The sequence below is a fragment of the Tachysurus vachellii genome, chromosome 5 (genome assembly GCF_030014155.1).
Source record: "Tachysurus vachellii isolate PV-2020 chromosome 5, HZAU_Pvac_v1, whole genome shotgun sequence".
Lineage (NCBI taxonomy): Eukaryota > Metazoa > Chordata > Actinopteri > Siluriformes > Bagridae > Tachysurus > Tachysurus vachellii.
The window spans coordinates 383941-408239 of record NC_083464.1 but is presented as its reverse complement, the minus strand read 5'-3'; the positions used below and the strand labels follow the sequence as shown (position 1 = coordinate 408239).

Here is a 24299-nt window from a genome sequence, read left to right as displayed (position 1 = left end):
TTGTTACAGATCCATACAGCCCTAATTACTATAAACACTTAATTCCTAAGAATAACCTTTACAACATGTTGTGGTTGTTCTTTCAGCTGTTCCCTGTCTGGGGTCACTACAGCAGGTCAGCTGGTCCGTATGTTCGATCTGGCACGTTTTACACCTGGTGCCCTTCCTGACGCTACACCAGAACCCTTTATAAACCCAATCTCTTATCTACTAACCTTCAGAACCTTAAATCATTTACCTCAATTTAAATTAAAACCATAACCCCAAATTATAATGAAACAACTACAGCTGTATGCTACAACCATGCACCCCATCCTCTAGATCTTATAGTATTTCCTAAACCCTTAGCCCTAAAGCACAGACACATTAAATCATAAACATTAACTAACAGCAAACCCCAAAATTATAACCTCAACCTATAACTCTGATCTCCATAACTTGTGTTTGTCCTTAACTCTCTCATTTAGCCTTTAGTGCAGCTCTATGAACACACCAGAACACCAGCACATCCTTTATATTTCCTTTAGGCATCTGAGTGATCTGCCTCATCTTCATCATATGTGTGAACAAATATGTGTGACTTATTTAGTCTTTGTAAAGATATGTGTTTAAAGATTATGTTTGAGGTGAGGACTTTAAATATAACTAAACAAGAACACTACTCATGAGTTATACGCATGTGGGAGTGAAGTTTTTTTTTAAATAGAGACGTTTTTTGGTTACACTTAAAATTTCTGTCAAACGTAAGCGCATGATATCAGATTGATGGAAGAGCAGAACTAGGTCTGCTACATCTTCTGAAAGTTTGATGTAACCACAAAATGTCATGCTGAAATTATGTAACTACGTTAAAAAAACAATGGAATGCCATTTGAGGCCAATATTAACTATGTAGATATGACACTAATAATATCGCAACTTTGCATCTTATTCATTGCACATTAAACAGAGACATTGAGGATTGAAAGGATAAAATAATAAATTAACTTTTCACTGTATGTAAGATGACTTGCACTCAGTCTGTTTAGCCTTTAAACTGGGGACATGTTTACTTTACAGAAGAGGGCAAAGAATTAACACAAACACTGACATTATTTTATTATTCTCCAGATCAGTTAAAAGTAAAAATAATCTTCTACATCTGACACACATTAGGATTTTATGACCTAGATTTGGTATCTTGTGGATCTATTCAACTGTGCACACATAAACCATATTTTCAGTCTTCATTTCTATCCCTGAATTTTTTTAAGGGTTAAAGGTCAGTGTTTGAGTTTAAAATCGGTGGTCAAGATACTATTGAAAAACCTGTTTTGGACACTACAAACAGGTGATTTTAATAAACTCAGAAAATCCACTTGAGCAGCTGCATTATTTGGCAATGAAATATCCCTGTGTATGTATTGAAAGTATTTACTTTTGCACTCTGACTATGATGTGTGTTTACTGATGTGTTTGTGTTTGTTGATGTGGTGAAAATGAAAATAAAATGGATGTTTACGTTAATGTTGACTGATGACATAAATAGACAGAAAAATTCTGAAAACGCAACAAGAAACTCAATTTGTCTACAGAATGTTCACATACACCCACACACACACACTTTCTTTACATGTACTCATGTACCATCAAGTGTATTTGAAGTTGCGGTTAATAAACCGAGGCTCATTTTGTGCATTTAAATCCTACAGCTCAGCAGTCAGAGAGTGGATGGATGGATGTGTGTGTGTGTGTGTGTGTGTGTGTGTGTGTGTGTGTGTGTGTGTGTGTGTGAGTGTGTGTTTTGATGACTAAAGTCTGTTTCAGTTTTAGTATAAACTCACAATCTATATCACACATAAATGGTGTAAGGAGACAGATCTGTGATGTTCTCCTCTGTAAGCATGTGTGATTTTGTACAGTTTCTTCAGTGTTCCTCGCCTGTGGCAAAACAACACGTAAGGAATTAACGCTACTTGGATTATAGACTATATTTTATACACAGATACAACTTTGTAGAAACTGCAAAACAAAAGGCGTTTACTTTGGCACATCTCGCAGTAGTGCCAATTCCGTCGCATTTCTTTGTACAAACGATGTGTTTGATTTCATAATCCTCAGAGTCCCCAAAACAAAACTTCCATAAATGTCCATATACTGATATTCACTGGCTCCTTAACACTTTAGTGTGTATATGTTTGTGTGAGTGTATTTATATCTGTGTCTCCTGAACACTCTCCTTGGACCCATTGGACAACAGCAGAGGCTCATTTTGAGAGCTGGGGGTGTGGCTTAAGCTCTTCAGTGTTCCATGGAAAGTCATCGTCATTGGGATTGGAATAGGTAATGGTGGAGAGACAGATCCAGCAGTAGTTGAGTCGACAGATGTGGCTGTCTGATTGGTGGATGAGGCCTGTTTTTTAGATGAGGGGCTTGTCTTGTTGCCAGTTTGGCCCACTCCCATGTTAAGTCCCAGGATGTTGTTGTTAAAGTGGTGTGATTTGTAGTAGTGATTAACATGATCTGAGCGCCCAATGTTGGGCAGTGTGATAATTTCAGGGTCGTGGATTCGAAGATTTGTTCCAGGTCCTCCCCCAGTTCCTGGGCCTGCCCCGGAGTGAAGGGTAGAGCCACCTGCAATGCCACTGGCACCCCCTGCTGGCCCCATTTCATCCTCAACATTGATGATCTCAATGGTACGGGCAGGACCATGATGCTTGTGCAGCTGGTGCTGCTTCCTCAGTTTATAGAAAACCACAAGCATCACAGCAGCCATAAAAGTGATGGCTACAAAGCAGCCAATTATAATCTTTGTTGTCTTCATTACATCCTCAAGTCCTGAAAGATTAGCAACATCAGTGATGGAGACTGTGAAAGGGCGCTCTGGAGCTCGAGTAACATGGGGTGACAGGGAAGATGGTACCGATCCAGAAGGTCCCGTTGAGCCTGATGATGCTGTTGGGCCTAGATAACCGATAAAGGTCTCATTGACAAATTGCCGAGCAGAGTCATGAACTTCCTGCCCTGTTTCCACGGTTTCCACAGTGACTGTTGTAAAATAACTGTATCCATTGCCAGGATCGGAGGCAGACACATTGAGGACAGCGGTAGCCGTGGTGTTTCCAGCAGAGTTAGTCACCATGCAAGTGTATGGCCCAGTATCCTGCATGGTGACATTAGTGAAGTTCAGGGTGCCATCATGTAACACTGAGATTCGTACTTTGTAAGCACCATGGGTCATCAGGGTTCCATTAGGGGTCAACCAGTTCACAGAGGTCATGGATGTTCCAGTTCGGCATTTCAGCTCTGCTGCCATTCCCTCAGTCACATTCAGGTCAGTTGGAGGCTCCACGATCACAGGGGCATAGCAAGTGAAGTCTCTCTGATCCAGGTCTCCAATGTAGCGTCCTTTGGTGCCAGGTGGAGCATGGCAGCGGGCACAGCATGTGGAGTTATCTGGTACAGTCTCTTTCAACCACCAACTGAGCCAGAGAACATCACAGTTACAAACCCATGGATTGTGGTTCAGGTGAACCCTTTCAAGTTGCTGCAGTGGGGTAAAAAGGTCATGCGGCAGTGAATGCAAAGAATTGTGGGAAAGATTAAGTTCCTCTAGATTCTTCAGATCATCAAAAGCATTGCGTTCAATTAGCGAGATGCGTGAGTGCATAAGCCACAACTTGCGCAGCGAAACAAGACCTTGGAATGATCCTGGACGGACTACACCTAGCTGGTTCCCAGAAAGTTCAAGTTCCTCTAGTTTCACAAGTGGCGTCAAGTTTGGAACATCTTTCAATCCACACATTCCCAAATTCAGGAAGCGGAGGTTTACTAGTCCTTCAAAGGCTGCTTCTGAGATGAAACTAAGCTTTCGGAGTTCACCGAGGTCCAGACGTCGGAGAGAAGGTACGCGATGGAAAGCATAGGCTGGGAGAGTTTCTATTGGATTATTTCGCAGCCAGAGTTCACGCAGTTTACTGAGATATTCGAATGCTTGTGATGGGACCAATGGCAGACGATTATCGAAAAGCTCAAGTGTGATGAGGTTTGGGAGGCCATTAAATGCCCCAACTTCAATCTGACGAATGTGATTCTTTGAAAGCTGAAGGATCTCCAGGTGACTCAGGTGTTTAAAGGTGTCAGATTTGATCATCTACAAAAAGACAGAGACAGGGTGAGATAAAGCAACATTAGCAACAGTAGAATATAATTAAATGTCTTGTGTTTTCAGTGAGCGTGGATCATGGAATGTTCTTTTCACTTGGCATAACTATATTGTTAAGAGAATAATACCTATGAAGTTCCTAGATTATATAGATTATGCAGCCCTGAAATAGCCACCTCATTAAGTATTTATAAGTTGTAACTAGCTGAAAATATTCTAGATCATGTTATCTTACATTTAAAAACTATTAACCAGTTTTTAATTGTTTTTAAGATTATACCTTTTGTTTTATTATTTTTTAAGAACAGATCAGATAAATTTATTTTTCATTTATAAATACCGAGTCTCTATTAAATTTATATTAAAAATAATACATTTTAATAAAATCCAGCAGAATATAATAATATACTAATGTTAGTCCCAGTACACTAAACTGATTGACCTGCAATGCTGATATTTACTACAACAACACTCCGATTGTCTGTGTTCACTACATAACATTCCAGTTCTAGTAACAGTAGATTATAAACCAATACTACACTTACTATAGGCTCCCGGTTAGTCTGTGTTGCCATGCCAACACACAATGCACTATTCAGCTGTAGCTTCTTTGGGAACTTTTTTCTTTCACTGAGTAAAACTAAACCGAATATTCAGACATTTTGTGTCTCTGTCCATCATCATGCTTTGTTTAGGTTTCTCTGTCACTACTACCATATTTACGGCTGTCCTGTGAGTCTGGTATCATCCTTTTGGTGGTTTTTAGATGAACATCTCTTTAGCATCAGCATCTCTAGCAGTAGCATCTCTTTATATCATCCTAGATTTTAATAACAAATTTCTCACACTGACCAAACTTCATCATTCATCATTGATCTCACAACCAAAGAATTATTTTATGATGTGTGATTTTAGACTGTGAAAGCAAGGCCTGTAAATGTAAAGTGTGCACCAGAGTTTTTTAGGGTGCACCAGCCTAAATGAATCTTTACAAAACTATGACTAAGGTAAGCCTAATATTACATATAGCAAACACCTTGTTCAGTGTGCTGGGTGTAGCATGTTTAATGATTCTTTCCTTTGATTCCTAGTAGCTATATTTATGATCAATGTATATTTGTTAAAACTTAGATGGAAAAGACTGCAGCATTAGAGCTGAATATCCAGAATCAAGAGAGGTGTAGTGAGGGTGAGAGCATAGGTTTTATAGAGCAACTACAAGTTGATTCATGAGAATGTTTATTCTCATGCATTCAATTTAGTTAACTCTATTCCACAAGCCAGGGCACCAGATATTGCAGGTAACGTTAGAGTCTTAAGAAAGCATGTTTTCAAAGACAATATAAGACAATAATATTAACAATATATGCTTTTGTCAGACAGAAATTATGAAAAGTAACATTGTACAAGCTAAGAAAAGTTGTCTCAGTGTGGCATGATAATGTAGCTTATGGTGCATTTACATTTATGGCATTTGGCAGACACGCTTATCCATAGCAAAGTGGGTTATCATAATTGAACTGCTTGATGTCCAGATGGTAGGTAGGCTGTTAGATAATTGGAGTAGTTGAGGCCTGCATGTTAGGACGGGACGGTGTCCACCCCACTCGGGAAGGTGCTGCTCTTATTTCTTGCAGCATAGCACATAGTATTAGAACTGGCATAGTTAATCGGTCATAATCCAGTTCTGGGGCCAGGAAGCAGACAAGCAGGCTAATCCAATAAATTAAATTTTTATATCCAATTTATTTGAAAAAAAAAAAAGAAATAAATATATATAAATATAATAATAATAATAAGAAGAAGAAGAAGAAGAAGAAGAAGAAAAATGAACAAATGAATATATATATTTAAAGTTTAAAATTCATTAATTTATTATATATCTATCCTTATCCCTAATGAGCAAGCCAGAGGACAAAACAGCAAGGAAAAACTCCCTGAGATGATATGAGGAAGAAACCGTGAGAGGAACCAGACTCAGAAGGGAACCTCATCCTCATTGGGTGACACTCTACAGTAAATAGTGTAAATGTAAATAATATAAATGTCAATAATGTCCTTTACAACAGTTTAAAATAGTGCAACTGAGAGCTGCTGAGGAACTAATGGGTCATTGTAAACTGTGAGTTCACCACAGATTTACCACATTAATTCCTTCCTGTCAAAGTCTTCAAATGATCGCTGATAAAGACCAGAACATACAGCTGACTGACACAACATTGGTTCAAGGTATGACTTTCTCTGTGTGGCTCCATCCACAACAATCCCACGACTCACTGGCTGACCATGCAGATCAATCCCTGGCAGGGTGACCACCGGGCAACGAGACTTCAACCAGGTGTAGAACGTCAGATAGGAAATAGTTTGCTATCTGCATTGAGTCGTCACCCAGGGTTCACAATATAGAGACTGTGTCTGTTTCCCAAGCTAAACAAACATTTATAAACACTCAGAAAATTAGTTTTTGTAACCTTATTAGCATAAAATTAGATTAAAGTGAATGAACAGCCAGCATCTTATATAAAAGAGTTCTTGCATTTAAAGCAGTTACTGTTAATGAAATGATTACTGATCAGAAGGTTTGTGTTCTGTGTTTAACAGAAACATGGAATAAAAGCAAACAAGTTTGTTGCATTAAATAAAGCTTGTCCACCTGGTTATAGTTATAAATTTCAGTCATGTAAAAACAGTCATGGCTGATGTATATAACTAGTTAGAGGACTGCTGTGGACAGGGCCACCTGAAGGCTGTCAGGTTATCTTTGAGCTACTGTTGCACTGGTCAGCTTTGTGGATGTGTCTTCATCAGCGATCATTTGAAGACTTCAGAAGGAATTTGTGCTGGGTCTGTGGTGAACTCGGAAATTGCACTAACCTGTTCATTCCTCAGGACCTTTGTGTTGCTTAATTCCACTCAATTACAAACTGTTGTAGAAAGGACATTACTTACATTGACATTATTTCCTGTTTATTGTTACCTAAATGAGGATGAGGTTCACTTCTGAGTATGAGGATGAGGTTCACTTCCTCTCAAGGTTTATTCCTCATATCATCTCAGGGAGTATTTTTCATTGCTCCATAACCTCAGACTTGATCATTAATTGTTAGAGATAAACAGTAACTTAATTGTAGACCTTAAACTTTTAAATTTTTCATACTTTATATAAATCTGCTTTGAGACAAAGTGAGTTATATAAATAAATTAATTGCATTGAAATAAATTCAGACTAGCAGTAGCTGGTAAGTAGCAATAACTAATAGCTCAGTGGTTAAAATGTTGGACTGTTGATTGTATGGTTGTGAGTTTGAACCCTAGGACCACCAAGCTGCCACTGCTGGGCCCTTGAGCAAGGCTCAATTGTATAAACAAAATGTAAGTCACTCTGGATAACGGCATCAGCTAAATGTTTTCAGTGTAAAATAGTTGTTTCCACTTGTTTTTTTACAGACTAATATCCTTAATTTCTGGTTTCAAAGAGGTAAATTGTTTGAGACTTTAAAATTAATTTCCTTAATCGACAAGACCCACTGAGAACGGTTCCATTCTAAAGTGTCCATTCTAGATTCAATAAGGGTTATGTGGAATGTAATAGGACCCACTCATTACAGTGAAAAGAGTCTTGATTTATTAACAACATCCAGTTCAAATGTAGAAAATATTCTCACAGTTACCCAGTCATAATATGTGCACTTTGCCATGTTACTGCATTAAACATACCTTCACATCTATTGTACATAGTTTAATCAGTTATCTCCAAGAGATATCAATTTTGGTTGGATTAATGTCTGACTTCATGAAACATGACTAAGTAGATGACATAGACATGACATAGACTGTGTAGTTCCACTTAAAAGAAAAATAATAAGAAAGAAAAACTTGCAAACTGCTACAATGATAAAACACACTCCCTAAAAGCTTCAGATGTGCTGTATAGTTAAATATAACAAAACTAATCCTGAATTCTTACAGACAGTCAAATCTTTTCACTGAATGTTGATCTGTGTATGATTGTGTATATAACCAAAAAAATCGAATTTGAATACTTGCATCATGGAATATTGCAACAATCATAAAATGTATCTAACCTTATCCCTAACCCTAGAATTTAGGCCTTATCATAGTACTGAAACACTACAGCTAAAAGACATAGAATTTCTGTTTCTCCCACATTTTCTACATTACAGGACAAGAGCACACCTAATAATGTGTTTTTGAGCAGGTACAAGTTACTCCCGTAAGATACCAGTCCTTCTGCCATTTCAACCTGCCTGATCCATCGTGATGCCCTACTTCTGCTTGGAGCCATGTCCTTCCTCAGATAGTATAATGACTGCACTTGTCAAAAACATTTCTTTCTCAACTCTCAGTCATTAAACAGTCACTAACCTCTTTTTGATAAAATAAATGTAAAGCTAAAACTAATAAAATCTGGCTTCTTACATTTGTTTAAAGCTGCTTTGGGGCAAAATATAGTTATAAAACTAAACTGAATTTAACTGAATTAGTAACTTGCTGTTGTCAGCATTAATGTCATACTAACTTTTCCCAATTTTCCTGAATTTAATGTGACTTTAAAATCAGTAAAAAATTTACACTTAGAACGAGGGACAATACAATTCATATTAATTTCATATTTGTACTTGAATATGAAGACTTGCCTGAGTGGACTTTATTTACTTTTATGTGGGTGAGCTCGAATGAGCACTCATGTAGTTGGGCAGAAGTAGGCTATTGGTTCTGTATGAAGTAGGTATGGAATTTTGAGCATTTGCCTTTATTTAGTTCAGAGCATTTATATTTATGGAGCTTAGAGTAGGAATCTTCAATTTTCTCTGCAAATGTCTGTTGTGGCTTCAGGGTTTCATTACAACCAAATCAGGAACCACAGCTGATTCAACTTGTTTAACCAGTTGACCATAGTCTCCAAGCAGCTCTCACATGTATTAATACATGTACTGTACTTGGATGGCATGTTAGCCTGCAGCCACACTGAAACTTTGTGGATAAATCTGAAGACGCCTCATTAAGAGCATTTACCTGTATAGAGTTTTCCTGCAGGTTGAGGTATCGTGTGTTGACTGAGATACTTTGTGGGACTTCATCCAGTCCCTTTCTCGTACAAATCACCCGACTTGCCTGATTGGAGCAGCTACAGGGGGCAGGGCATGGAGGAGTTGCCTCAGCCAGCGGGGGTCCACTGAAATATGGCCATAATAAAAGCTGGACTAACCAGATGAGGGGAAAGGGGCTACAGAGGCCTGTTAACATGGCAGCCCACATGGCCAATGAGTCATGTCCTTCCCCCTTATTCCAAAAAATCTGATTTATCAGCACTGGAATGGCAGGAGGTGTTGGACAATTTTTTAAATATTCATTATAATGTGCAAGTGGGCCAATGAGAATTGAACTGCCCTGTAAGTAGTTTCAGCCCTCAGTCGTCTGAGGAGAGATGTCTCACCACTGCAAAGAGAAAAGAGAGAAAGACACACACATAAACACATAAGTAGTAATTAGTAACTTAATGTTAAACTTTAAATTATTATTTTTTTCAGTTTCTATACTTCTGTAAAGCTGCTTTGAGACAATGTGACTTGTTAAAAAACAATATAGAAATAAATTGAATTGAATTGAAAATAAGGGGAGGGGTAAAAGGTTAGCAGTGTCATTATAGTGCATACATGCATCAGAATTATATTTTAATTACCAAAGCAAGTTAGCCATAAAATTCAGGGCTGATACCAAGTGCTGATTTTATTTTTAACATTTTCCTCATTTACACTCACTTTATTCGCAATTTTATTCCCAATGCTCCCAGTGTTTACCAAACTCTAATGACACAAATCAGGAATATGCAAAGTGTGAACAAAGATATTAAGGAATACCAGGAAAAGGGAACCATAGAAACTAGGACACAACTGGAGAATTAGAAATAGGAACAATGAAACTATCGACAATCTGAAAACTAAGAGACACAAGAAACATTGATGGACTAGATTTGAAAAACCTGGAAACAACAGGAAGCAATGAACCTTGGGAACTTGTTGAAACTACGAAAATAATCCGAGAAATCTTGAATCCATGGAAACCAGTTTAGGAACAACAATGAATTTAACTGAGACTAGGTGTGAATGGTGATAAGGGGGTGCACAATAGTGTACCAATAGTTTCTGCAATAATATTTTCAGACATACGTGTTCAGTAATGTAGACACCTGTAGTAGTTCTAATCAATTCACACAGGATAAATTCTGTCTGAATAAATCACAGAACATGCCTATATATACAGATTCTTATTACACTTATTTAGTATTATATTTAGGGTACTACACACACCTCAATTTAATACACACATTTTTTTGTTTACTATATGCCTACTATTGGTTGACAATTAGCAGGTCACATGACCACATATCTGTAGTCTGTACCTGTGCTAAGAACTAGCTTAGTAACTTACCTAAGACAACCAGAAGCATTTACATATTTATATCATTTATTGCTTAGCAATTTGGGTCCATGATGGTTTCTGTATTTGCATTCCATAAAAAAAGAGTTACTAACATGACAGATTCAAACTCAAATCCCAAAGATACTCCAGTAATGATTACATTACACATTCACACATGGAAAACTAATGACATGGCAGTTATAAAGATTCTGAAACAGCATAAAAATATCTATTCTGCAGTGAGGTAAGTATCTGATCACATACTGTGGCACTTTAAGAACCCACTACTGATATCAATGCAGAGTTATGTAGTCCAAAAGAACACAATACACAAAACTTTATACAGGTCTGTGTATTCAGGTTTCAGTACACACACACACACACACACACACAGATGATGAACTGTACATCAAATATTTTTAACTGTTAATATTTTAGACTGATTGAACCCTGCTCTTCATAGAAAAAAGGAACGTGTGTGTTCGTGTGTATTTAATGAGAATCATATGGGCTACTAATTAAAATTCAGATATGAAGGAACTGGAGTATGCATTTGACATTATTATCACAAAAAATATTATTATTCTATGGCATGAAGGTACAGGAGTTAATGCCATGACTTCACAGACACACTAATTAATCAAAAATATTAGTAGCAGTTCAATTAGTTGTTAAATCATCCCACAGTTTGATAAATCACTGAATATTCTAGTGGCTAGACATTCTGTCTGGTGTATAAATAGGTTTCAAGTAATTAGCAAGTATATTTTTACGAACTTAGATAAAAAGTTCATTCTTATTTTTTAATCTAAACTATAGTTAAAGCTATAGCCAACATTCAGTTCAGTAAACATTAAACACATTCTTACTCCACAACAGGTACTTTTTGAGAGATTTATTTTTTATTTGCTTGAAACATAATGAATGAATCTAGCACAAATATGACAGTGTAAATTATGTAGTTTTAAATTTTATGTAGTATGTAAATTGTATTCTAGTTTTATATTAAACCAAATGATCATGTATTCTAACACACTATTATCGTTCTAGATCTTATCTGATTAATGAATCTCTAATTCTTTTTATAACCTTATTAAACAATGTAGAAAGTTAAACATTAGCATGTACTACATTATTTTGTTGATGTTTAAAGAAACGCATAATTTATTGTGCATCTATTTCAGAAAGCTAACCGTGTTAATTTACCATTCGAGAGCTTACCAACACTACTGATCATTTTAATCACGTATGTTTGTGCGCGCCCACGTGCCGTAAAGGACGAGCCACAGGGGCGTGCACGTGTGTATGTTCTGCACGGCAATGCTGTCGCTATGTAGTATGTATGTGCGCGCACATAAAGGACAGGAGCACCGGTGACGCGCTATGAGCTCTCTCTCTCTCTCTCTCTCTCTCTCTCTCCCGGGTGCGCGCACTCCGATCCCGGTCACCATGACAACGGCTGAGGATGATGCAGGATGCTGGGTGGCGGCGATGCGCGCGCGCGAACATATACCACACACACACACACGATAACAGAATAAGGAAAACAGCGAAAATGCTAAAAATGGTTCCTAAATATTTGTGCATACAATGTAAAAAAATGAAATAATTGTGAAAACATCGATTTAAATAAAAGCAAAGCAGAAGCACGCGCACATGGGCAGAAGACTATTAATGTTAATGACAGAAGGACTGCGGAGATTTACACAAACGCAGCCGAACAATTAGGCCTCATCACACACCACACACACAAGCGCGCGCGCACACACAAACAAGACGCGCACAGCCGTAATCTCTTAACACAGAGAATGAAAAAACGGCAAGATTTTAGGACGTTAAAATCGGCCTACACTGAAAATGTCGAACACACACACACACACGTCAGCGTTCAGTCCTGGGTAATGTAGGGGCGCCTGCACGCACAATACCGCCTTTATACAGCTCATTTTCATTAACATTCCCGACCATAAGAATTCAAAAATACACCATCATGATAAATCATCCACACACACCTCAGCGTGAATAAAGCAATAAGCGTCAATACCTCATCCGACAATCCTGCTCCTGCTCATCTGCGTTTTTATCCTCAGTAAATCCGTGAACCTGAGCAGGAAACCGGAGCGCGCGCGGAGCTGTGATTAGCGCACAAAACGCACGCGAGCTTCACATGCTGGATATTGCGCACAAGCAATGTGCAGGAGAGGGGGGGAGGGGCAGGCGCGGGATTACGGCTTACGCAAACTGCGTAGCGCAGAACACACACGCACACACACACACACACACTTCCGGGGTGTTGCAGCGCGTAGTCTCAGACTGGAGGTTAAACCTGTGTTAGTATGTGTTATATTGTGCTTAAAACATGTTCGTGTGTGTAACTGATTATCAGGTAAAGGTCAGCATACTCAAAGCTCAAATTAAGAAAGCAAATTAATGGTCAGTAACCCACGCAAACATACTTTAGCATTTGCCACCACTTTCAGACAAAGTTTTGTATATGTGCTCTGTACTCACTAGACCTTAAAAAAACCTTTTTCAATAAGCATTTTTCACTTTTCCATGAATTCCTACTTTGTGGAATGTCCAGACTAAACTTAAACTTAAATGGATAACCTAATCTAAAAATGCAGTTAAACATTGACATGTGAATAAACGTGCATCTCTGAACATGGATTCTATATAAATATTTTTCCTGAGCTGTCTTTAAAAGAAAGTGCTTGATTTGTTTTTCAATTGAGATCAATACCACAGCATTTAATTTTATAGGTGTTTGTTTCTGGTTTCTGTTTTTTGCCTGCCCTGCTTTGTCCATGTATTCCTCTAAGCTGAATTATTGGACTGTCTATTACTTTGTTTTCTGCCTGCCCTGCATTGCCCTGTCCTCCTCGGGAACTTGTCCCAGAGCACCACGGTCCATGAAATGCAGACACATATCTTACCATGGTCACCAATGAACTCATCCAGTGCCTCAGCGCTCTCTCCAGTTCATCTGCCCCTGCTCCTGCAACTCTTGAACCTCCTCCAGCTCAGTAATGACACTGTCCAAGGAGCTACACCTGCCTCACCCTAAGTGCTTCTATGGATTTCCAGGGCTGTGCGGCCTTTCCTGATGCAGTGTGCCATCATATTTGAGTTGCAGTCCTCTGCTTTTCCATCCCATCACTCCAAGGTGACTTGCGTTATCTTGCTACTAACCAGCAAGGACAGACGGTGGGAAAACTCCAAGTGGGAACATCAGTCAACCTTCTGCCCTTCTTATGGAGCATTTATAAATGCACTTCACAAGATTTAACACCACCACTCCCCAACAGGATGCTGCATGGTTGCTCTCTAGCCAAATATGCAGTGGGCTTTCTGATGGCTGTGGCTGATAGTGGATGGAGAGTCCCTGATTTGTAGGATGCCTTCTACAGGGGTTTGGCAGCTGAGGTCAAGGATGAGTTCGCCGTTCTTGAATTAACTCTGGATGACCTGATCACACTGGTCACTTGCATTGACCATCATATCCAGGAGTGCTGCTCTGAATAGGCTTCCCGCCACCACTGGCTCCCCAGTGCCCATCCTTCCACTTCATGCTCCCCACAGAGTTTAGCATCACTGGGAACCGCTCCTTGAGGCATCCTATCCTGTTCAGCCAATGGAAATCGGCCAGCAACACCATTTGTCACAGAAAAGGAGACTGTGTTCCCAGGGACTTTGCCTCTACTGTGAAGAGGCTGGTCAAATAGCTGCTTCATGTTTAGCAAATGGCTTTTATTGACTCTGTGGCATATTCTGAGTTTCTGGACAAGGAATTGGCTAACCAATTGGGTATTGAGACCGTTCCCTTGCCATCTGTTCTCCAGGTCCAAGCAATTCCATGTTCAGATTCCCTTGGCTTCAGAAACAGAAATTCTATTTGGACTGGACCAGCGGCCAATCCTGGACTGGGAAACCCACTGCCAATTTCATTGCCTAGACTCAGCATCCAGTTGCCAAGGAACCCCCACCGGATCTCAGTTCTGTGCATCCTGACTACCATGACCTGGGGGTCATCTTCAGCAAAACCAGAGCTTCGTCCTTTCCTCCCCATTGGCCCTTCGACTGTGCCATAGACCTCCCTTCAGCCATGGTACAGTACATCCAGGATTCAAGGCTGGCATCCTCCTCCCCTCTTCATTTCCACCTGGGGCAAGGTTTTGCTTTGTGGGGAAGAAGGATGGGTCCTTCTGCCATTGTAATGATTACCGAGGACTTAATGCCATCACCAGCAATAACCGGTATCCCCTGCCTCTCTTGACCTCTGCCTTTGAACTCCTCCAAGAAACCACCATCTTCTCCAAACTGGACATCCTTAATGCCTACCATCTTATATGTATTCAAACGAGAGACGAGTGGAAGGCCTTGGTTAATGATGTCAACAAGTTGGTCTTTGTGTATTTGGATGACATTGTCATCTTTTCTCACTCCCTGGAAGAACACAGACCTCTGTATATGAAAGCCGAGAAATGTGAATTCCACACACCCAGCACCAACTTTTTGGGCTTCATAATCCTGGCTGGCAAAATACAGATGGATCCGAACTGGATAAAGGCTGTAAGAGAGTGGCTGCGCCCTGAGAGCAGGAAGCAAGTTTTATGGCAAGTTCATCAGGGACTACACTGCTGTCGCTTCCCCTCTACACCAGCTCACCTCCCCACTACCATCCTTCAGTCGGAATCCTAAAGCCTTGAAAGCCTTTATCAGACTTAAGGACCTCTTTATGATGACCCTCATCCTGACACAAACTGTCAGTTTTTTGTAGTAGAATTGGATGCATCTGATCTCTGCATGGGGGCCATCCTGTCTCAGCTATCCACCATATACAACAGCCTCCATCCACATGCTTTCATTTCAAGACACCACAATCTGGCTGAACAGAGGTACCCTATCTGTGAACAGGAACTCTTTGCCATCAAGTTTGCCCGAGAGAAATGGCGGCACTAGTTGGGAAGCATGGAGCAATCCTTCCTAGTGTGGACGGACCACCCAAACATTGAATATCTTCACTCTGCCAAGCATCTGAATCTCCGTAAACAAGCTCCGTAAAGCTAGTTGGGGCCTCTTCTTTGGATGTTTTAATTTGATCCTGTCCTATCACCCGGGGTTCAAGAAAGTTAAGCCTGATTCTCTATCTTGGCAGTTCACCTTGGCCTAAAAAGAACCTGTTGTGGAACACATACTACTGTTGGCTCAGCCCGCACCTTGTCAGTCCTCCAGCAGCATGTCTGGTAGATATCATTTATGAAAGATATCTGGGAGTTTGTAAATGCCTGGCCTGTCTGCGCCCAGCATAAGATGCCCAGGACCCCTCTCTGTACCCAGATGGCTTTGGTCTCACATTTCCATTGACTTTTTTACTGGTCTACCCCTGCCGGCGGGGCACACCACCATCCTCTCTGTGGTTGATTGATTCACTAAAATGGCTCATTTCATTGCCTTGCCCAAGCTGCTGTCAGCCAAGAAAACAGTCCCGCTCATGCTCTTGCACATTTTTTGCCTGTATATCCTCCCACCCAACATTGTCTCTGAGCGAGGACCCCAATTCACCTCTAACTTTTGGAGAGAGTTTTAACAGCTCCTGGGAAAACACAGGGCAAACAATCCAAGGCAGAGAACATCATTGTAAACAACAGGCCAAAGTCCATACACCAGGAAATCTGCCAGCAAACAAATCCAAATATATAATACAAAACGTGGGACAGAATATGAACAAGACAATGGGTCAATATACAGAGAACATACAATTAGCAAACAAACAGCTCAGAATTGCAGGTAAACAGTCAATAGTACACAATGGAGTTGGGGTGAGCATGGTTTAAATACCCATAGCCCAAATGTGTAAGGCTTGACCCAGATGTCCTAGTATCTGAATGAGTCGTCCTCTGGCAGCCTGGGGGGAGCTTGTGGAGATGGTACATGTGTAAATTAGCGAAGGCAATGTCCAGTGCTGTAGTATGCTCTGACTCCATTCCATTGCAGTGTGGTGATGTAGCTTACAGCAGGTCTTGGTCACTGAACTACTGGATGTCTGGATGATGCTGTGAAAACAATGCATGCTTCATAGAAAACTGCTCTAAGGACTTAGCCCGGATTTTGGCCATGTGCGTCTGTTTATGTCACGTGTCTGCCCCGCCTTTGTTTACCCCTCCCCGTCACTACACACCTGTTCTGTCTATTTAAACATGCCACGTTGCCGATGGCAGCGCGGAACATCGTCAGCGTGTTCGTCAGTGTATAATCGTCATTTGTCCTGTTTAGTTTTCGTCTTTGTTCCTGTTTTATGTATTTACTTTATTAAACCCCATTTATTTGATGCTATACTGTATCTGGGTCTGTCTTCAACCTCCCAGTGTGACATTCTTGCCACCATCACCCCAGGCTTGCTTACTAAGGATAAATATAGCTTATATCCTGATTTAATATATTCCTGCAAAGCTGCTTTGTGGCAATGCTAAAAGCACTATACAAATAAAATGGAATTGAATCCTGCCCGTCGTCTCGGTACACCTCCCTTCTCCTACAGCCATCTCATAGACAGCCCTGAATCTGAATAAGAATCTGATCACAACACACCACCATCAAGAACACCAAGAACTTCAAGATCAATGATCACGTGTACTTTTCCAAGATGGTGGAATCACCATTGTTTGCAGCCCCCCTGAGCATGAGACAGTCAGTGTGTTCAAAACAGTACTGAAGAAACCTGCTGGCCAGGATTTTGCCTGTTTCAGAAACGTTTTATGGCATCTGATGAGCAATCTGTATGCTCGGATCTACATAGTACATCCCTAGATGTAGTGTATGCAAGATCCAGCACATTCGCCCCTCTCATTAAAAAAAAATTAATTTGCATAGTCTCCGGCCATAATAAAACAGTTCATCTGGGTGAGCACTCCACAGTTTACATATATCCCCATAGAGTTCACAAAGTGCCACCTTGGAATACCAATTGGAAGGTTGTGAGCTCGAATTCCAGGTCCACCAATCTGCCATTGCTGGGCCCATGAGCAAGGCCCTTAACCTTCAATAGCTCAGTTGTACAAAATAAGATGAAAATGTAAGTCGTTCTGGATAAGGGATAGACAAGTCTGTAAATGTGCATTATGACAATAAAAACAGTGGTGAATTCCCATGGGTAATAAACAGATCTGCATCTAGCAATCATAAACTATATTAATAATATTGTGATCTACTACATCAGACAAAATGCACATTATCATCTAGTTCTTGCTAATATTATGAACAGCAGCTACGTTAATTCCTCTCCACTGCTTTCTACCCATCTCGAGGCATCCAGAAATTGTACCAGCTCCGATTGACTTCCTCCATTTGGACCTCCATTTTAGACCTCCACTGAGATAAGGCAGACTCTGAGTATCCTGAGGCATCTAGAGATCTAGAGAGCTCCAGTTACACTCTGCGATACTAAGAGGAGATGTGAACTCCATGTGGTCTTTTGCATCAATACAACATTTGTCAGACTGTATATTTATAATCACACCCTCCAGTGTTGCCCATACTGTATGAGGATGATGTTCCCCTTTGTGTCTGGATCCTCTCAAGGTTTCTTCCTTCCATTCAAGGGAGTTTTCCTTGCCACTTCTGCCAGAGTCACCTCAGACGTGCTCATTGGGGATAAATACAAGCACATTTAAATATATCTAATATTAATCTTGAATTATGTATTATATTAATCTTTATATTATTATTTATATTAACCTTTTGTCCTATGTTTATGCTCTGTAAAGCTGCTTTGAGACAATGTCAGTTGTAAAAAGCGCCATACAAATAAACTTGAATTGAATTGAATTGAATAAACTCCATCTGTGATGCACAGTAATAAAAAACAAGCACAGAGATCTTGTACCTTTCTCTGCTGATGTAAACACACAACACACATGTAAGCCACACTTTTACTTTTACACACACCATTCTTCCAGTCATCAGCATTAGGCAATTTAGATAAATGTTTATATTCAGTAATCCATTCAATGTCAAATTGTCATGTTTCAATGTCATTTATATCATTCAAAGTATTTGGAAAAAATGATTTCAGAAAGTGTCCTCTGACCTGGTCAATATTCAGGAGATATTAATATTTCAATATTCAGCCCTTTCGCTCTGATGTTGAGGAATTGGTTTTGCAGGGGAGATTTTAAAAAAAAATGGTGTGGACTAGATAAGCGGGGGACTACTCAATCTCTAAAGAAGGTGGTGGTCCTGTTTCAGTGTTGGCAGCATCACGAGCGGTGTGGGCTGGCTTGAGGAAGGAAACCTGAATAGATAGGGAGATACAGTGAATTGGCATATTATTTTGAAGGGCCTTATGTAACTGGGGCTGAGTTTATGGCACAGAAGGTTAAGTTTCAGGTTTTTGGATGACAGCAACACTAGTCCTGGTTTATAAGAAGGGTGTCGACGATGGCGGTCAGTGGCAGTCATCTGGGAGACCATAGATTTCCATAGGTGTGAGGAGGTCCTGAAATGCACAAGTCTGAAGGCTTTGGAGAATCTGTCAATTATTTGAGTAGTGCTTTTAGAAGTATAGAAACAGAATAAAAAAAAAAAAACAATTAAAGTGTAAAATTACTATATATGTCTGACATCTATCACTAATGAGAAAGCCACAGGTGATAGTGACAAGGAAAAACTCCCTGAGATGATATGAGGAAGGAGCTTTGAGAGGAACCAGACTCAGAAGGGGATCCATCCTCATTTGGGTGACACTGGACAGGAAATAATGTAAATGTAAATAATGTCCTTTCTACAACAGTTTATAATACTGCAACCAAGAGCTCCTGAGGATCTAATGGCTCAGCACACACTCTGAGTTCACCACAGACCCAACATTAATTCCTTTATGTTGAAGTCTTCAAATGATTGCTGATAAAGTCCAGACTATACAGAGACCAGTCCATCCTGACTACATTTTACAGAGGGACCATTGAGAGCATCCTGAGCAGCTGCATTACTGTCTAGCAGTTCAGTTTTTCTAGGATTGAGCTTTAACTTCAACTTATGCTTCAAAAACTCCACCATCATCCCCGTCCCAAAGAAACCCAAAATTACCAGACTTAATGACTAGAGACCTGTGGCTCTAATATCTGTGGTCATGAAATCTTTGGAAATACTGGTTTTGGCTTATCTGAAGGACATCACTGGACCCTTACTGGACCCCCTGCAGTTTGCCTACAGAGCAAACAGGTCTGTGAATGATGCAGTCAATATGGGACTGCATTATGTTCTGCAGCATCTGGATAGACCAGGAGTCTCATTTATAAAACTGTGCGTAGGATGCCTACTAAAAGTTTATGTGCGCCAAAAAGCCAAAAATGGCGTACTCCAAAAAATATTCCGATTTATAAAACCGTATGAAAAAATTAATTTACATGCCAGTGGAATCCCATATATACCTGGAAAACTGGCATGCGACCCGCCAATTAATTAATCCAAGAAAGTGAAAACGTGTATTTCTGTTACTTTGAATAATGGTGACAGGTGAGAAAAGAGGAAAAAACTTAATTTCTCAGACACTGAGATTGAAACACTTGTAGGGGAGGTGGAGGCTTGGAAAACTGTGTTATTTGGTGGCCACAGCAGTGGGGTCACTAATAAAAAGAAGCAGTGCGAGTGGCAAAGTATTGCTTCTGCCGTCAATTGTGTCAGTGGGACAGAACGGGCAGTTGCAGAATTAAAGAAAAAATGGTGTAGGGGAACCTGATGTATCGACTACCCATATTAAGTATACCATTCAAAACGACAGATATTATGGCACTCAGGGATGGCTGTGATATAGCAGACCTATAGGGTGAGATGATAGATTCCAATAGAATTATTTCATATAGAAAAAGGTCTTAGACACAAAGTTGAGGATTACTTATAGTTTTTTTATATATAAATAATTTACCTGTCTGCCAATTCCCGCTGGAAACAGCCAGTTGCCAAGAACCCCAGAGTGGTGAGGACTTGTATTTGGACTGGGATGGTATGGTTCCAGTGTGTTGCCCTCTCTAATACTGGACCCAATTCAGCACATAGATCCAAGAGCACAGCTCTAGGGAATCTAATTCGGCTTATTAGCCAGGAAATCATTAGTCCCTGAAAACTCGTTCTCTCCTTATTCTGCCATTGGCGTAATCCTCCAACAGTGCCAGCAGTGCCATCATGAAGCATTACATACCCGGGTCACCGGAGGATTTATATGTTTCTAGCAATTAGACTGATCGTTAACACCTTGACAAAATCACAGAATTAATTTGTGGGCGAAAATTTAAGACGAAAATGTTATAGTGAACACATGCTTCTTCATGACAGTTTTGTAATGAACACCGTAATAGTTAGGACCGATGATGAGTAGCGATTGTGCTTCATGACTGTATTTGCAGACTTTGACATTTTATGATATATGTACAGTACATTAAGGAAAATATTTCGTTTTTACACTGTGTTCTGCAGTTCTCTAATAAAAGGGTATTTCATGCTATTCTGTATCACATGTAGTCACACCATCTCCTCCTGCGCTCCCGTTGTGGACAATGTGACTGTAAAGCAGCGCTGATTATTCATTCATTCATTCATCTTCTACCGCTTATCCGAACTACTCGGGTCACGGGGAGCCTGTGTCTATCCTCAGGCGTCATTGGGCATCAAGGCAGGATACACCCTGGATGGAGTAGTGCTGATTATTATTATTATTTTATTTTTAATACATTTTGAATTACGTTTGGATTTTACTAGATGTATATATCCTAAAACAATCGGCACAAATAACACTGTTGGATTTAATCTTCATGATAATGTGTATATAACGTATGAAATGGAGTGAAAATTAAATGTCATTAATTCTTATAATTGTTCTTCTCACATTTATTTTCTATAATCTAACTTCAGTTCACGACCTCACCATCTGTGTCGCCAATTCCCTTTGTCTCCAGAATGTGCGTACGCACGGCTCAAAGTTTGCTTAAAGGTGCGCACGTTCTCCCGTCAAGTTTGTTTTTTATAGATCACAACCTTTGCGTGGGAACTGGCGTACGTACGTTTCCAGCCCCGTTTTGTGCATACGCACGCTTTATAAATGAGACCCCTGGGACTTATGTGAGGATCCTGTTTGTGGACTTCAGCTCTGCCTTTAACACCATCATCCCATCACTCCTCCAGCCCAAACTAACCCCAGCTCTCTGTGCCCTCCTCTGTCTGTCAGTGGATCACCAACTTTCTGACAGACAGGCAGCAGCTAGTGCGACTGGGAGAACTCAAATCTAGCACCCGCACCATCAGCACTGGCACCCCTCAGGGCTGTGTTCTCTCCCCACTGCTCTTCTCCCTGTACACGAATGACTGCACCTCTCATGACCCCTCTGTCAAGCTCCTGAAGTTTGCAGATGACACCACACTGATCGGCCTCATCCAGGACGGTGACCAGTCTGCTTACAGACTGGAGGTTGAACGGCTGGCTGTCTGGTGCAGCCTTAACAACCTGGAGCTGAACACGCTCAAGACAGTGGAGATGATCATGGACTTCAGGAGAAACCCCCCTGCTCTCCCCCCACTAACCATCATGGACAGCTTTGTCACAGCAGTGGAGTCATTCAGATTCCTGGGAACCACAATCTCCCAGGACCTGAAGTGGGACATTCACATAGACTCCATTGTGAAAAAGGCTCAGCAGAGGTTGTACTTCCTTCGCCAGCTGAGGAAGTTCAACCTGCCACAGGATCTGCTAAAACAGTTCCACACTGCAATCATTGAATCCATCCTCTGCACTTCAGTGACTGTTTGGTTCAGCTCAGCTGCCCAATCTGACCTCAGAAGACTACAGAGGGTAGTCCAGACCGCTGAGCGAATCATTGGCACAACTCTCCCCACTCTTCAAGACCTGTACTTCTCCAGAGTGAGCAAAAGGGCAAAGTCAATCACTCTGGACCCCTCACATCCAGCACACTCCCTCTTTGAACTGTTGCCATCTGGTCGACGCTACAGAGCCCTGAGCACCAGAACGACCAGACATAGGAACAGTTTCTTCCCTCAAGCAATCCATCTGATGAACAACTAACACCATGGAACACACAACACCTAATTGCACATTTCACACTTGCAAATTTGTACTATGTATACCTCAGTTGCACATTTCATAATTGCACATCTGTACATACATACATACATATTGTATTGTATTGCACATTTCACAATTGCACATTTGTACATACAAATTGTATATTTTGTGTACTTAAATTGCACATTTTTCTCACACTTGCAAATTTGTACATACAAATTGCCTATATTTGTATATGTATATTTCAACTGCACATTTCACACCTTTAAATGTGTACATACAATTTCATCTATACTGCATATGTCATTCTGTTACACTGTGGAGCTTCTGTCACTAAAACAAATTTCTCCGATGTGAAAACATGCCTGGCAATAAAGCTGATTCTGATTCTGATTAACTGATGAGCCATCATCAATGATAATATTTCTGCCAGACATGCTGAGATCTGATCAGAAGCTGTGGTATCTGAGGGTGGGAAAGAGAAGATAAGTTGTGTATCATCAGCATAGAAGTGGTAAGAGAACATGTGTGAGGAAATAACTTCACCAAGAGAGTAAGTATAGAGGTAGAAAAGAAAGAGGACCAAGTACTGAGCCCTGTTGGAGCCTTGTGGTTGACCGTATCAAACGCTGCTGAAAGGTCAAGGAGGATAAGGACGGATGACAGTTTGGCTGATGTAGCAGCATGTAGTTTCTCAGAGACATCCAAAAGGGCTGTCTGTGGAATGAGCTGTTTAAAGCCCGACTGGCTGGGATCTTGGAGGTTGTTCTGTGAGAGATAGACAGACAGTTGATTATAGACAATGCGTTCAAGAATTTTTGAAAGAAACGAGAGAAGTGATACCGGCCTGTAGTTACTGATGTCTGATGGATCCAGAGCAGGTTTCTTTAGGATGGGAATAACCCTTGTTTCTTGAAGGTACTTGTTACATGACCAGATGCTATGGATTTATTGATGATAGTAGTAATGAAGGGCATCTTCTGAAGGGCAGAAGGGCATCTTGTGAGATGGTCTGGAGCATAGTGGAAGGGAGTGGATCCAATGGGCAGGTGGTAGGATTGCAAGACTGGATGAATTGTAAAATCTCTTCTGCTGCTACAGTTGAGAAATGCAACAACAAAGGTGTAAGGGAATCCAGACTGTGAGATGTAAGTGTAAACTAAAAAATGTGAGATGTAAATCTTCTCATGATAGAAAGAAGCAAAGTCTTCTGCAGTCAGGGAGGATAAAGCAGGTAGAGCCAGGGGGTTGAGTAGAGAAGAGATGATGTTGTGGAGCTTCCAAGGGTTTGTGCCAAAGCTTCAAGCTTTTCCTTGTAAAGGAAGTCTTGGAAGAAGTCGCATCTGGTCAGAACTTGGCCAGGAGTGTACCGTAAGAGTCAAGGTCTGCATCAAGTTGTGATTTCTTCCACTTCCTCTCAGATGATCTTAGCTCTCTTTGATTGAACACATCTGAAAACCAAGGAGCAGAACAAGAAGTTTTCTTGGGTTTAGTGGACAGAGGGCAGAGAAAGTCCATGGATGAGGAAAAAGAGGAGGGGAAATTGTCTGTAGCTGAATCCAAATGTAGTGAGGAAAAGAACTCAGGAAGAGACGAAAGAGTGCCAGAAGCTACAGAAGAGTGGAGGTGGGTAAGAGA

At 40.5% G+C, this 24299-nt stretch overlaps 1 protein-coding gene across 1 annotated transcript; it reads right to left on the bottom strand.

Annotated features, from left to right (window-relative positions):
• Positions 1-2180: 2180 nt before the first annotated feature.
• Positions 2181-12756, bottom strand: lrrc4bb (leucine rich repeat containing 4Bb). Its single transcript, XM_060869425.1, has 3 exons — positions 12633-12756; positions 9182-9604; positions 2181-4132 (listed from the first exon to the last, which is right to left on the bottom strand). The coding sequence occupies exons 2-3, from the start codon at positions 9422-9424 to the stop codon at positions 2192-2194; spliced, it is 2184 nt and encodes a 727-aa protein (XP_060725408.1). The 5' UTR covers positions 9425-9604; positions 12633-12756; the 3' UTR covers positions 2181-2191.
• Positions 12757-24299: the final 11543 nt, after the last annotated feature.

What these genes read in the sequence shown, in the direction of transcription:
- lrrc4bb (XM_060869425.1), bottom strand. Translation starts at nt 9,424, where the DNA reads ATGTGGGCTGCCATGTTAACAGGCCTCTGTAGCCCCTTTCCCCTCATC. An exon ending in TGCAGGAAAACTCTATACAG is followed by an intron (nt 4,133 to 9,181) that starts GTAAATGCTCTT and finishes GTCTTTTTGTAG; the next exon opens with ATGATCAAATCTGACACCTT.